This window comes from Myripristis murdjan, chromosome 10, assembly GCF_902150065.1.
Source record: "Myripristis murdjan chromosome 10, fMyrMur1.1, whole genome shotgun sequence".
Classification (NCBI taxonomy): Eukaryota; Metazoa; Chordata; class Actinopteri; order Holocentriformes; family Holocentridae; genus Myripristis; species Myripristis murdjan.
This window is the reverse complement of record NC_043989.1, coordinates 7,347,613-7,363,197: the sequence shown is the minus strand read 5'-3', so window position 1 is coordinate 7,363,197 and position 15,585 is coordinate 7,347,613. Positions and strand designations below refer to the sequence as shown.

General features: G+C 40.0%; 1 protein-coding gene across 4 annotated transcripts in view; it reads left to right on the top strand.

The window, feature by feature from the left end:
• Positions 1-15,585, top strand: part of prom1a (prominin 1a) — a 92,382-nt gene that overhangs the window by 56,481 nt on the left and 20,316 nt on the right. For 3 of the 4 annotated variants that reach the window (XM_030062357.1, XM_030062359.1, XM_030062355.1), the window contains exons 5-16: positions 3,382-3,502; positions 4,089-4,152; positions 4,616-4,705; positions 5,200-5,223; positions 6,929-7,158; positions 8,220-8,294; positions 8,574-8,637; positions 9,637-9,796; positions 10,162-10,314; positions 11,498-11,621; positions 12,917-13,020; positions 13,989-14,073. In XM_030062357.1, the coding sequence (XP_029918217.1) occupies positions 3,382-3,502; positions 4,089-4,152; positions 4,616-4,705; positions 5,200-5,223; positions 6,929-7,158; positions 8,220-8,294; positions 8,574-8,637; positions 9,637-9,796; positions 10,162-10,314; positions 11,498-11,621; positions 12,917-13,020; positions 13,989-14,073 (1,294 nt within the window). The remainder of the gene's footprint in view (positions 1-3,381; positions 3,503-4,088; positions 4,153-4,615; positions 4,706-5,199; positions 5,224-6,928; positions 7,159-8,219; positions 8,295-8,573; positions 8,638-9,636; positions 9,797-10,161; positions 10,315-11,497; positions 11,622-12,916; positions 13,021-13,988; positions 14,074-15,585) is intronic. The other variant, XM_030062358.1, reaches the window with a different exon arrangement.

The window sequence follows — 15,585 nt, the reverse complement described above, 5'->3', positions numbered from 1 at the left end:
GCCTATGTTGTTTACTACAAACCCAGATTCTGACCTCAACCCTACCTTTAACCTGACCCAACCCATCCCCAAACATAACCACACCTAACAACATCTGTGGAGGGGATGCATTTATCGCAGGAATGCTTCTCTTGGCAGGGATAAGAGCAGTGCTGATGCTTCGGCCGGGGCTCGGGCCGGCGTTTCCACCGCATTGAGAGCCAAATGAACAACAACATCTTGATCATGGATGTGGGCGTTCTCTAGAGTAGCGTCCATTGCACTTTTGTGTTCTCTCTGGTTATCTTTGTATTTGTTATTTAGCTTTATTCAACTTGTTTAACATTTGTTTTGTATGTAAAATCATACCGGCTGTCCTCAGCTCACCCCGAATTTCCTCAAACACCTTTCTTTAATTTGCTCTGTGACCTTTGCAACTTGTCCCAGATTTTTCTGCTGCACCTTTTTGCCCATCAAGCATTGTGGTCGACTCACTGACTGATTACTTTGGGAATCATTTCATTAAATATTTCTGCTTATGTTGCTGGTTCTTTAAAGATGTTGTCTTGACTTGAGTAATAATGGCATTATTAGCCCACCTTCTGGCTTCTTGCACGTCTGGTTTCTTAGTTCTAAACCAGCAAGGTTTTTTTGAGACGGCAAAATCAGCCATAGAGGCGAATTCCCCAGCTGAGCAGTTGTAATTTTTTTTTTTTTTCTGTGGAAACACTCAGAACGACTTGCAGTTTGGCTTTGGCATGGGTCCCAATAAAAGGGGGTATCAGAGCCGTGTGTTTGTTACTTCCTTTCTTTCTTCAGTCCTTCAGTCCGTCCTATGTGATTCTTTCAAGGCACATCACTCGCATAGCGTTACAGTAAGTAGCCCCAGAAGGATGCTGGATGATGTGATGAGTGCATGAGGCGCCGGCACACTTTTTAACTGCAAGTTTGATGAACTATCGCTGCCTCCACTTTGGGGTCCATCCTCCAGAGGAAAAATTAAGTTTAAGTCTGAAGTTGCAAAAAAATGGTGACTAGTTAGTCAGGAGACATTTGAGATTTTTGCAGTCTAGTCCACTGTGTAATCTACACTGAATTCACAAAATATTAGGGACATCTTTCTGCTATTGAGTCACAGCCACTTTTGCATAATCCACATCTCGACGTCTCATAGTTTAAAAATACTTTTCTAAGTCCTCTGCTTCTCCTTATCTGTGTCTTCTCGTTTGAACAGATTTAATAAACTAAATCAATAAGGTGTAATAGCCTTTGCCTTGATTCACCTCATCAGTGAATGTCTTGAAAAGAAAAGTCTCCTAACCATTTTGTGCAGTCAGTGTATATCAGTATATAGAATCTGTACTCACAAAAGAAATATCCGTAGTAGCAATGCAGGTAATCTTAGATTGGATTAATAGGATTAATCCATTAAGGGGACTTGTGCAATGGATATAGCTGATCACTTACAGGACAGCAAATACCTTAATACACTCACACTAATGCCGACACACACAAAAACACACACGTACACATTCACGTGTACACACAAGTGACTGTCTCCTGTGTTGTATCCGCCCACCGCGTAAGACGTGGAATGAAACATAAGCGTGATTTGCATTCACTGCGATCATACACCTGCACTCAAACTCGTAGACATTACATTGCACGCACAAACACACAAAAACACACACTCACACACACACACACACACACACGGGCCCACATACAGAGACCTCCACCTTATTATACAGTGAATCACAACACTCTGATTCATCTCCATTGATCTAAGTCTTCCCAGCAGCTTCTGAGTCAGTCCTATTGTTGTGCCTTTCTGCGAGTCATCTTACATCATTCATAAAGCTGCTTATTCCACTTAGCATTTCCATAAATGAGATCCGACGTGTTATACAACTGCACCAAAACAGACTTATTTTATACCTCACAGAGCTTTTTTCACTTTCAGTCTGTTGTAAAGTTTTCGACCATCTGTTCTCGAGTTGCTTACCCCGAGAACCCCGACCGCGCTCATATGCATACGTGCACACTCATATCCAGTGATAAATACATGCATGCACACACACGCACATCACTTAGTGCTTGCTGTGAGGTGCTGAGCTGAAATTCAGCTGGGATGAGAGTGAGTCATGGAAACAGCTTAATATTATGGGCTGGCTTTCCCTTGATGTTGCTCAAGCTAATTAAGCCATGCACCGAGCTACTCAGGTCCGTTTGAAGTATGGAAGAGACTCACTTTAATGGTCTTATTATGCAATTCTGTGTTTTTTGCATTTAATTTGAATGTGTTTACATCCCAGGGACCTCAGATTATACAGATAGGGCTTTAGAGCCTAGATACACCTGCGCTTCCTGCAAAGAGCTCATTTCTAAAAGGGATTCCGTCCATTTTGGGGGGAGGTGGGGATCCCATGTGAAGTTGATGATTCAGTATTTGGAGAAGATAGAGATGCAGACCATGTAGAATCAACTAATTACATCAAATATGGACGCAATTTAGAGCTGAATCTTCACGGTTCTCATTTTGGTAAAATGTGAGATCATTATTGTATCCTGGTAAGCACCGAGTAACCCACGTGAATATAGCTTCAATAAAGCTGCTTAAATAAAAGAAATCAACTTTACTTTATCTGTCATTTTTTAAAGAGTGGTCATAATTTATTTAAACAGTGGATTTGATTTTGGAGTGGACATGCTTCTGTCTAACTTGTGATACACAGTACATGTTTGCTTTGATGCTTTGCATTCCTCTTTTTGAGACATATACTTGACGTACATGGTGAAAATGAGATAAAGAGAGATAGATTGTGGCTGCAGGAAAAGCATCATTTGAAAGGTGTAGTTGAGGATGATGGTTTTTGTGCATGTAATGTTGGCCACCTAGGAAATTAGCTTTATTCACACATTAGGGGAAAAAGCCATAATAAGAAGACTAAACTCAGTATTGTCTTTAGGTTACATTAAATGTGTATGTAAATATGCTGGTATATACTGACCCCTCCTGGTGGTAACAGGTTATTACTCCTATCCCCGGGCTGCTCTGTGTCGGGGCAGCAGGGTCGTCTAGCGGCACAGGGAGGCCATGTAAAAACTGAAAGGTCGCAGGTTTGACAGGCGACACATGGCCAGCATGTCCATACAATGTCATGTGTTGTGTTGACATGCCCCTGAGGAGCACACTGTGTCTCTGCTGCTCCTGCAACAGGTGGAGCCATATTTAAGGGGGAAAAAATGACTCAAGGAAAAACTTCAAGTTATTTCGGACAGTTTTTCACTTTATTTCAGAATATTTCTAAAGAGTTTAAAGACTGAGTGCATTTTGAAAAAGACTTTTTAGGGCATTGTGCTCATGCATCTTTTTTTTTTTTTTTTTTTTTCTTACGGCAGGATTGGAGTGCTGTGTGCGTACGCTGCCAACCAGAACCTGAGCTCCCAGGTGAAGAACATACGGAGACTGGTGAACAGCAACATGAGGGACCTGCACACCTTTGCTAATGACACGCCACTGGTATGGCAGAGGGTTGTTTTTAAATTGCATGCAGACCAAACACAACCAGTGCACTTTGCTTTGCTTTCAAAACTCAGTGCATGTGGATGTTGCATTTAATATAATCAGGGGACAAGCATTTTTTTTTCTGTAGTTATGGACAGCTACTGTGTATTGTATACTACAAAAAATGTCCACTATTCTCATGTTTAGTGTTTGTTTGTTTTTTTTTTTTTTTTTTTTCCTGGCAATAGAAAAAATCTGCAATTTTTTATCACTTGTTTTAAGTAAAAGCAACATTTTAAGGTTGAAAATTTAATTTTAGATTTTTTTTTATTTTTCAGAGTGTATTATTATTTACCATTTATATTCTCATCTATATTTATGTTATTATGATATAATTTTCTAATGAAATAAATTTAACATTTCTTATGAAATATTTCAACATGTGCAATTTCCATAGTTAGGCTTTATATTTGGCTTCATATTTTTTGTGTTGTTATATATTTGTGTTTTATGTTTGCGTCTGTGACAAAGACTAATAACCCCATTTTCCTGTGTTCCTGTTTGTAAACCTCCGCTCTTCTCTCCTGTTTCTTGTTTTCAGCAAATTGATTACCTAATATCCCAATATGCCACAGTCAAGAACAAAGTCATCTATGACCTAGATAGTAAGTAGAGCCTCTCTGTGCCTCTGATAGTGAACGACGTGGACAGAAAGAAATTCATTGAGTTCTTGCTCTTGGTCATGAATGAGGCTTATTATCTGAATTTACTGTGTCCGCTTCCTTTGAGTTTTTCAACAATACTTTTTTGACATAACTGGGTCTAGATAGCTACTGTTGAAAGTCTGTCCTGTGCATTCATCCTGCTTCTGTCCTGCGTTAATATTGCAGACAGTTCTTTCTTGAATGTTAGACTATGAAACCTTTATTAGTGCTGTATACTTCATCACAACCAGCCTCCTGAACTTCAGAGAGCTGAAAACAGTAAAGTTGAGGATGGAGAAAAAGCACATCAGTACAATATGCAATATGAAGAGAGACTTCTGCAGTGGATAAATGTTTAGTATTACCCTCTTTTGGATTATGTTATGATCTAACTGTTTTTGCTTTAATGCTTTGTCCTCTGCAGATATAGGTCCTTTACTGGGTGGAAGGATACATGAGCAGTTGGATAAGGAGGTTCAACCTGCCCTGGACAGTGTGCTCAATATGGCTGGAGGTAGATCTATTGCATTGTTACTTCCTCACTGTACTGTATTCAGTGATCTAAGATACTGAATGCAGGCCATGACGACTCTGAAAAAAAAAAAAAAAAAAAACATCTTAACAAGCCATTGAGTGACTGTATTTTTATACTGGTACATTTTTGGTTTGTTTTATGTAGTGGTAGATTTGATAGTTCTACAAAATTAGCACGTTATAGACTATAATGTCAACATGTCTCTAATTGCAATGCAACATTAAAGGTACACCATGTGAAACTGCATTGAAGCGAGGATCTTTTAGACTCAGCTGACCAAAAAAGTGTCAAAGGCATCACTGTCGACATGATTTACTCATAAATTATGTGCTTACTCCATGTTTTTTATCAACTGTGTCTAAATGGTCCTTACTTGAATGAACCATCAATTTTGCATGGTGTGCCTTTTGAAAACTGTTTTACAGAAATGTCAATTTTTTTCAATCTTTCTTTTTTTTTGTTTCGTGGTAAAGTGAAAATCGAGAGGGCCCTGAAAGGTAACAGTAACAAGACAAAGACCTGCGACCCTTTGACCCCTTGACTCCGTGAACTTTGACACCGGTTTTGCTCCCGTGATTGGTTCCCTTGTGATTTTCCTTGAGCCTTTTGACCTATCAGATCCCTGTGTGCCACCTTAATGAACAATTTACAGTTTTATATACATTAAAGTACAATTCCTGCATGATTGGAGTTTGCACTCGGTGTTTTGCTTTTTCTTTTGTGTCGGTGCCACTTATGCCATAGTGTCAGATTCATTCACTCCCATTCAATTCCAAATGGTGCACAAAATAAAGACTTCAAAATCAGCAAAGCAAATCTATCACTGTGAATGGGATGGCACTGTTTCTTGGTAGTGAGCATTTGTGAGCAGTGTGAAGCCTGAGAGAAGATAGCACTGGGCTTCCTGTAAACTGCCTAACTTTCTGTCAACAGCCAGCGGTTACTGTAGGACCTGTCCTCGACCTGGTCAGCTGAATAGACAAACCCAAACATGATGCTACCACCCACTAATGAGTGCTATTATATATAAAAAATAAACAAATAAATAAAAATCCATGATTTTGGTTCAAAATCAGGACACTCTGACTTACCGGGAGTAATGTTCAATGTTCAGACAGCATTTATGTTAAAAAAAAAAAAAAAAATGGCTTCGGAAAAACTAAGAAGAGAAAATTTGCCAATATGTCAGTATGCCACAATATGTTAAAAGCAAATCAAAATGATGAAAAGCATTAAGCGAATGCAGGATATGAGCAAAAACTCCAATCATCCTCCAATTGTCCTTTAAAACTGCACTAGGCAACTTTGCAGTTTGGCGCCCCCAAGTGGCAGCCGCAGGTCGCTGTTTGGATTTTTTAAATTTTGACATCAGTTAAGCGAGCAATCCTTGGACCTAAATTTCGTCATTTTAGTGCCTTACGTTTCACAGTAAGGTCAATACTCATTTTAAACAAAGCTTTACTTACTCGCTACAGTTTTGAATTTTACGAGTTTTGATGTGCAAGTTACATGTATCGAAAGTGAAGAAACCCAACATACATTCATTTGGGTGAATAGTCACACTTGTGTTCGTCTCACTTGTGATTTAAACAGATGAAACAGGCGTCCTTTTACAATTTTTGCATGAAAATCTTGCCTAGTGCAGTTTTAAGTTTATGGCATCACCAGATCTTGACAAAATCCCAACTCTGGAATCAACCTGCACCTGGACACCCCCCCTCCATCTAATCCAAATGTGTTACCCTCATGTGAAGTGAGCATAAAAAAAAAAAACTTGTTTGTGTGTGTGTGTGTGTATGTGTGTGAATTTGACCATTCCTATATTTTTTTTTAACCCTTTTCACAGTGCAAACACAATAATGCAAACACATCACACGCTATGAAAGTTTGGTTTATGTGTCACAACAAGCTGGTGGGCTGTAAACAGACGGTCAACCTGATGGAGTTTAGAGGCTTTTAGCACAATAAGCATGTAGATGAGTCAGTGGTTGGTAAGCACAACCACAGCTCAGCTGGCAAATATCAGCAACTGACTGGACAGTGAAGTGAAGCTGTGTTGTATGACATGGTTTTAAGATGATTATTTGTTATAAAGGCCATTTTTTCCCCCTTTTTTGTCTCAGTTCTCTTCTCCTAACAGCAGCCCTGCCCTCCTTCTCTTTCACCACCCTCATCTGTGGTCTCCTCCCCTTTTTAATGCAGCCATGCGAGAAACCAAGGAGGCTCTGGAGAACGTCAGTTTTTCTCTGGAGGTCCTCCAGGGTGTAACAGGAAAACTCAACTTCAACCTGAGCCTGGTGCGGGCCAACATAAACGGCACCCTCAACGACCCGGGCTGCCGTGACGAGGACTCCGATGCCACCACCGCCCAGCTCTGCCGCAACATCCACAAGTCTCTGTCACAGCTCCACATCAGCGCAAACTTCACCCGGGTACTGAACTGACTACCAACACAGAAAAACTTTTTGAAATGAGATTATGTCCCCTTCCCCTGAAAGTATCATGTGAAACTGACACAAAATAGAAAAACAGCACATTTTCATAAATTTAGCATGTGAAAAGGATAGTTAACAAGGAAAGTAATGTAAAATCACTGAGATTAGCTGAGACTGAATTTACGATTAATATTAGAAAACAATTTAGGTGCCGTTTTAGTCATTGTTAAATTGAAAACAAATGCTGAAGATGCTATAAAAAACCACTGGGCCTGGGTCTCTGGGATCATAGGCAAGGATATCCACCATGCTGACCTCCACACCCTTGTCTTCCCCTCACAATTTTAATGCACTTTATGTTCATTCTACCATATTGTGCCTATTTTCTAAAATTTCCTAGACCAGGCTGTGTTAGTGGTCATCCAGGCTGTGGGATGTTTTTGCAAAAATGCCGCAATTTCTCATAAGAAGACGCGGATTCTGCCTGCATCACTGGCTGCAAGGCGACTCGCTTTTTTTCCCACAGGGATCAACCAGAAAAAAAGTTAACCTTAAGTGGATCCGCTCCACACTTAAACCCCCAGATCCCAGTGTACATCTTCGCTGTGTTCCCACTGCGTGTTCTTTGCCAAAATAAATAGACAGCCAGTGATTAAATGTCAGTCACAGGCATCTCAGTGGTAGTTCCTGATAGATCCATTAGATCTGTCGCGCGTTGGTTTCACAGCCAATTCTTTCTTGAACAGTGAACAGAGTTGAGCCGCATTAGAACTCTGTACAGTAAAATAAGAGCGTCTTACACCTGAATAGATGCAAGTTCGTTCTTTGGAAGTGCTAGCGGCTGCAAAAAGGAGATTTTTATAACCATATTTTTCTTGTGGAAATCTAATTTTTGTGCTACATGCATGCACTCCTGCCCTTAGCTCCATCTCCAGAAAAAAAAAAAAAAATCTGCAAAATTACTGCAGGATGAATGCAAGACAGGAACCATGTACAGTGACTACTGATATAAACCTAATCATTGATCACTGCTCTGAGTGTCTCATTGTGTGTTTCAGCTGCCCAAGGTGAACACTCAGCTGGAAACGGTGAAAGAGGTGTTGAAAACGGACCTGAGCAGCATCGTCCAGAGGGTGAGGCTCTGCGGCTGCTTCACACTGTGGCTGTCACCAAGTTACTGCACATTAAAGCAAATCTCCAACCTTGAATATTCTACTTCTAGTTATTTTGTAATGAAGTGAATTTTGCTTCATTGTTGTAACCACTTTCCTTCAATTTGCCTCGTCAACCGCCACCAAAAAAATACATCACATTTATGCAGAAATGCAAGAAAACCGGGGTTAATTTTCCCTTTGGTTTAATGATACTACGTCTCATGTCACAATAACCTTTACTTACTTTTCCTGTCACAGGGCTACACCTCTTTGAATTCCACCCCAAACATGGTTGCTGAACAAACCAAAGGAGTGGCGGACGGTAAGAGACATTTTACACTCCCAAACCCTTTTATTCCTGACAGCGAGCACAAATAATTCCACTCTCCGTTAATCTAATAACTGGTCTTATATGTGTTAATGCACAGTTGGATTACAGTATGAATCACTTGGATTTATCACTTTCCTTGGCCTTTGCTGTTGACATCCATCCCCGCTCATCCACCTCCTCACTCTTTCTTCCTCTTGCTGTATGTCTTTCCTTTCTCCGTCTGTCATGTGGATTTGGTAGTTTTAAAGTTGAAAGCTGCACTAGGCAAAAATTTAATGTACAAATCCAGTCGTCTTACCGGCCTAAATCGTAAAGTCGGGCTGCGATACAGAAGTAGTAGAGCGTCCCATGCCGTCTCGCTGAGAGGGGGTACATTTGCTCTTTTTGCCCAAATGAAATTCTGTTGACAGAAGGGACAAATTAAAACTTGAGTGCAAAATTCATATTATCTCTATATGCACCTGTCATTTCAGGTGTCTCTTACTGATTTATCCACACTTGGCCACATCTGTGCTTCTTCGTTAGATGGACAGACATCTGATTGCAAATTCCTGTGCAAAATTCAGATGACTGCACAGAAAGTTTGTGTAGACAGATCCATTTACACTCGACCAGGTTGCAGCCGTGATGACTCTCAAGACTCCTCCTTTTAGCTATTGGATAGCTATCTGATCAGCACAACATGCATGATTTGGCTAAGTGTAAATGGGGTAATAAATGGTTGACAAATGGGTGAGCAAATGCCCTGGCCAGAGATGACTGAACCTGCAGTAAATGTGATTTTTTTTCACCACCTTAACCAGTAATGACGGTTCACATTTTTCAAACAGTTATCTCTCATTGCCATTTGCCATCTTGCAAAGTTGCTATTTGCAGTCTTAATGCGGTTTTAGTTATTTTTCCTCTCCAAGTCCATGCATCACAGTCTCAAATTCATTGTCTGTATTTTTCAATATCATGTGTATCTCTCTCTCTTCCTCGGTCTCTCAGGTGTAGAGGGTTTGGTAGACGGCATCGGCAATAACATCACCAGCTTCACCAAGTCTTTCCCGGTGCAGAGTTGCCTGGGCAACTTCACCATCTTCGTCAGTCACACCCACTCCAAGATCGAGGACTTTTACCCTGAAATTGACCAGATGGACTTCTACAGGTAAACGCAGATGTATCTGCTATTTAGGGCTAGTATTCTCTCTAGAAAAGAAAGACCCCCATATTGAAATTCAGAAAACCACATGGGCAATTAGATAATAAGATAATGTAAATAAATGAAGCACTTGTCTACACAACAATCCTGATTTGAAACATACAGTATCAATATGGTTCACAATTTGGGTGAAATGTATGATCTGCATTCTGACTCTGGAGTTTGTAGTTTATTGCATACTTTAAACAATATTTTTTGAAAAGTACAGTGGAGTGAAACAGAAAATGGTGGATGTGCTGTACTTGCAGTTGGAGATTACGTTTCTATTTGAGTAAGCAGATGGGGGTTTTACTGTATCCTGCTCCTTACAGGTGGATTGGCTGTATCGCTCTGTGCTGCATGGTGGTCTTGATCCTGACCTTCAACTACCTGGGCCTGCTGTGCGGCACCCTGGGATACGACAAGCACGCTTCGCCCACCACGCGAGGCTGCGTCTCCAACACAGGAGGGACGCTGCTCATGGCGTGAGTCAACTGTCTGCATCGGTTTAAAAAACATAACACTGAAAAACTCTTGCCATGATGAGGGCAAATTGAAAGTTTTATCAATGTTATTTTGATTAGGGTCTCACTTTATAGAGGAAACTTGCTAGACTGAATACGTAACCCTACACCTGACCTTACTACTATTTGTAGTGTGCTATTTCCAGGGCTAGTGCTAGAAATATCCTATCCTATCTTATTCTATCGCTACTTTATGTTTAATGTACTACCCGTACAAAAGGCCGGTTAAGTGCAAAGCTGCCTATCTTGGCAGTTGAATTCCTTGTATATGCAAATTTAAAGAGTAACTCAACACTAAATCACAAATGCCAGAAAACTTCCGCTGCACTGGCCTCTAGGGGTTGAAATTATTCAGTCATGTTGCACTTTGGCCACACCCAGTCAGTGCTGTGGCAGTAGGTATTTTTAGCCACTGTCGGTGGTGTGGAGTCACTCTTTAAGTCAGGGGTCTTCAATGTTTTTCAAGCCAAGGACCCCTAAACTGATTGAGTGATGGAGCAGGGATTCCCTTCAATATAAAATTGTGTTTGATCACGAGGCCGCCGCATGTCGCTGAATGTGTGCATTGCTGACTGAAAGATAATGTATTTTGTCTCCATTTATCCATTCGCTGTAATATGTTGGATTCATGTTAATGTGTATTTAAAGACTTTTAAATTTGTGGGGGGAAAAATTGGGTAAAAAATGACCCCCCTGCAGTACCTCCACAGACCCCCCAGGGGTCACAGACCCTCTGTTGAGGACCTCTGCTTTCAGTGCATTTTATAGTCAAATGTAACTTAAACATAATGTAAAGCACGGATGGATGAAGGCTCTTTTTCCAACCCCAAATACATATCCAGTAGCATCCGCTCAAGTGCAGAGGTGTTGTTTTTATTGATGTATAAAATGTACTTTTACTTATTCAAAAAAAAAAAAAAAAACTTATTCAACCACTACTGCTACATTTAAATTCCTCGACCTCCTTCTCCTTTGAGCATCACAGATAATTTTCCTACAACGTCCCCTCCACAGCTCCTCTGCATTACATTTTACAGTTTAGGCTTCTATCAGACAGTCACTGCAGCATTAGATCCCACACTATCGCATCGCCTCCCACGACTACCTCCCTGCTGTACCTTAGGGCCTCTGTTCCTCTCCACAGCGGCGTGGGATTTAGCTTCATCTTCTCCTGGGTGCTGATGGGAGTGGTGACTGCCATCTTTCTGGCTGGAGGCAACATGGAGAAGCTTGTTTGTGAACCCTTCCACACCAAAGAGCTCTTCAAGGCAAGTCATGGAGGTAGAAATAGGATGTTTGCACAGAGAGAGGCTGCAGCTTAAGCCCGTCACCACTGCCAGCTTGGGATGAATTCCTACCAAAGCCTCCGCTGCAAAAATGTTCATATCAATAAGTCGTTTAATTTCATATTCAGCTACTACACGTTGCTGCTTGTTCATTTTTGATGCCATGCATTATCCATTACAACAGTACATTTTCCAAAAGAGAGTGCCTTAGACTTTTTTCTCCTTTGATCTTAACTTATTTCCAGTGCATTTTCTTCTGACTTTCTAGAAACATGTATTGCCAGAATGAAGAAAATGATTTTTCAAGAAAGAAAAGAGAGGCTAAAGAAATGTATTGAAACAACAAGATTTTCCTTGAAAAAAAAAAACAGATCAAAGTGTCATATAACTGGCAGATTCTTTTAAGCAACATAAGATGTGTGACTCAGTGACAATTGAAAATTGATTTTTGCAGTATTCTCTGTGTTTACCTTTTTCTGTGCTCCTCGCCACTTCCCGTCTGTCTCAATAAAAGAAGTTAATAAGCAGAGTAGACTTGCCACTCTTCTGTAAATAGAAAAGACAGCAACAAGAAATGAAAGTACACTACAATAAAACACAACTATGTTTTTTTTTTTCTTTCCCAGCCATTATTAATCCAGGGACGCTTGACTGAACGTTTGCTTTATTCTTCAGAAACGCTCCACTTCGCACGTTCACAGTTACACTTCTGTAAAACAATTATTTATATTAATAACAGATTATGCTTGAAAATGCATAGCATTAAATGTTTTTTTTTTCTTTCTCAAATGAGAAACTGTGAGGAAACAGAGGAATGTGAGGCATGGATAACATATTATTTAGCTTTTGCTTATTTTTTTGGTTTTTATTTTATTTATTTTTATTTATTTTATTTTTATTATTTTATTTTTGTCTCTTGGCTTTGAATTTAAATCTTCTCTGCAGTGTGAAAAGATGAAGTATGGATTGGTTTAAAGGGTATTACCCAAGACTAATCTTTGATTTGAGTAACACAGCAAAAGCAAAGGCAAAGTTTCTTGAGTTTCTTCATTTTTGGCACATAGGAACCAGCATTTCTCAAAAATACATATATTTTTATCACTTATTTTGTCCAACAATCCAGCGCTAAGCCTAAACTGTGCTGTCAGAGTGGCAGATTAGACTGGTACTTGATGCATCCCCAGTGTCAATTATTTTTTAGTCCACTGATCAATATGACAACTACATCCATTTTCTTCCTCAAAAAATAATTGGTCATTGGCTCTGCTGCTCTCCAGGTTCTGGACACCCCGTATCTGGTCAACGCAGACTGGAGGAACTTCATCCCTGGTTACTTGTACAATGACTCTGAGCTGGAGCTGACTGCAGAGAGCCTGTACAGGTAAAAATAAAGCCACTCTCCAATAAAGTATTTAGCACGCTTTTATTCCCACCGGCTGTTAGAAGCCACCATGTCTGACTACACTATCGACCATGCATTCCTCTCACTGTCAGCTCTATGTTTTGCTTTTACACTCGAAGCACTTCAGCACAAAAGAAAAAAACACCACAATATATTGATTATGGGCCAATTTTAGTGATTATGTCCTCGAAATACTAACTATCTTGCATTCATCTTATTGTGGAGTGAAACTCTTCATTTATTGTCACTGACAAAATTGGAAGTTTTTTTTTTTTGCAGCAGCAGCAGCAGCAGGAGAAGTAATTTGTTCCGCTATGGCCTGAAGAATTATTATGCCCTGCAGTCATTCATATTTTGCCAATTTTTATTTTATTTTATTTTTTTATTTTTTTGGTGTGGTGATGGCATGGGATTAGACGTGAGCAAGGCAACAGAATATTTTATTTTCTGTGGATGGAGATGCAAATGAGAGAAAGAATGTGATTAACCTTGAGTGGCTAATTAGCATCATTTTTCCACACTGTCTGTGGTCCTTTGCTTCAGCCTCTTTCTCCACGATTACATCAGCTTTCATCATCTCTCTCTCCAGCAAGAGGCAGCGCGGCCTCGGTAGCTGCCTGCCACGTCAGACCCACAGTCATTAGACTTCCTAATGGAGTGGTGGTGCTTTAGAGAGCCTTGCCCCATTAAAAAGCAAGCAGTGCTAATACTGTATACGTTGGAATATTTATCTTTTACATATTAGGAATTATTCCAGGCTCATATGTTATACAACATTCCAGTCTCCTATAGGGGGGGATTGGGGAACATATCAGTGTTTTAATGCGCTTCCAGTTGTTTTCACTTGGTGGCAGCAGACATTTTCACTCATAAGACATGTCTCTCTCTCTCCGTCTCTCTCTCTCTTTTCTTGTGCATGCATGTGTGTGTGTGTGTGTGTTTCTCAGCAACTGCAAAGAGAACAAAGGCATCTACTCGGCCATGCGACTGGACAAGGTCTTCAACATCTCCGCCTTCCTCAACGGCACAATGGTCAGTAAACTGAACACACACCGTAAGAAACACCCTGTCCCATGTTGTAGGAGTCTCTATAAGTTGAAGGAGAAGTTATCCCCTCCCCTCCTTGTCCTGATAGTGTAACTTGAACTTAACACACCTGAAATGGCATTTTTATTCTCTCAGAAATAGATTAAATTTTGGAAAAAAAGACAAAAAAAAAAAAAAAGGAATATCAGCTGAAGTTGATCATTCAGCACGTACAGCCGCTACCATTTCATCAGTCTTTGCCGTAATTTTGTGTATCCACTTTAGAGTTCAACCAAAGCTGTTTATGAAAGCTGCATTTTGCTCTCAAAAGCTGATATAGAAGTAAGCTCCGATACATTAATTGCAATAGGTACCAAATGAACTAGCTCTTTAAAGGCGCTTTGTAGCTCGCTTCCGTTTTTAAAATTAGCTCTGTAAGCCAGCCATGTCGTCCCACCATTCTCCATCATGGCTCCAGGGCTTCATTACCTAAACGAGTTCCTCTGCCAAAACAAAGAGTGCGCTTTCGGGCGATAGCGTTACATTCCTCCTCTCTTACCTCAGCTTTTGCTGTTCATGTTGCAGTGTTTTCTTTCGTTTTTCTTTCCTTTTTGTTGAACCCATGCCACCCATATCTGCCCAAAGGTATTTCATTACTAGCTGCCAGTTGGCAAAATGATCCTGGCAAGTTTTAGCGACCAGCTGATATGTCCCATGCTGAATATTTTAGTGTCTGTTCAGCACATTGGTCATTAGTCTTCATTTCACCCATGTAAATATGTTTGAATAGTTTCCACAATGCGATATAAACCATTAAAACCATGATGCAATGCTTGAAAAATGTGTCTTGAACACTTAACTCACCATTGGTTCATATTTAAGTCACGGTAACGCCTTTCTTCACAAGTAAAGTGATCCATTACTATTGGAGAACTGACCACTAAACATTAAAATAACACATTTTCCTCCTAAATACAAGGATACAAGGATACAATATTATTAATTAATAAATATATTAATAGCATTCAGGAATGTAATTGCATTATGAATGTACATGGATTTGTGTTGCTGTCATGTTCCAATAATCTGAAAACACTTAGTTTCTGCCACAAAAAAGAAAAAAAAATATCATTGTTGCCCTCAAGTTATATAAAAGAAAAGCCAAAGGAGAAAAAAAAAGTGTAATAATTAGTAGATACCAGCACCATGCAAATATACCAATACCGACCGAGCATGTAGTCACAAAAACATTTTTAATGCTTCGAGAAAAAAAAAGGAAAATAAGCAAAAGAATGTGCTTATTCTCAAATCAAGTGCAATTATCTTGGACACAGTGGGATGATGTGCCTTATTTCAAAATATTTTCACTGGCCTAAAGAAATCATTCAAGCAAAACTGCACTGGAGGCAAAGTATCCCATCCACATGGCAGAGTGGATGAGCCTCTATACCAGATAAAAGAGCTTAATAAGATGGTGTTCGGGGGAAATCCAGTCCAGCATCGATTTGGCCGTTCAAC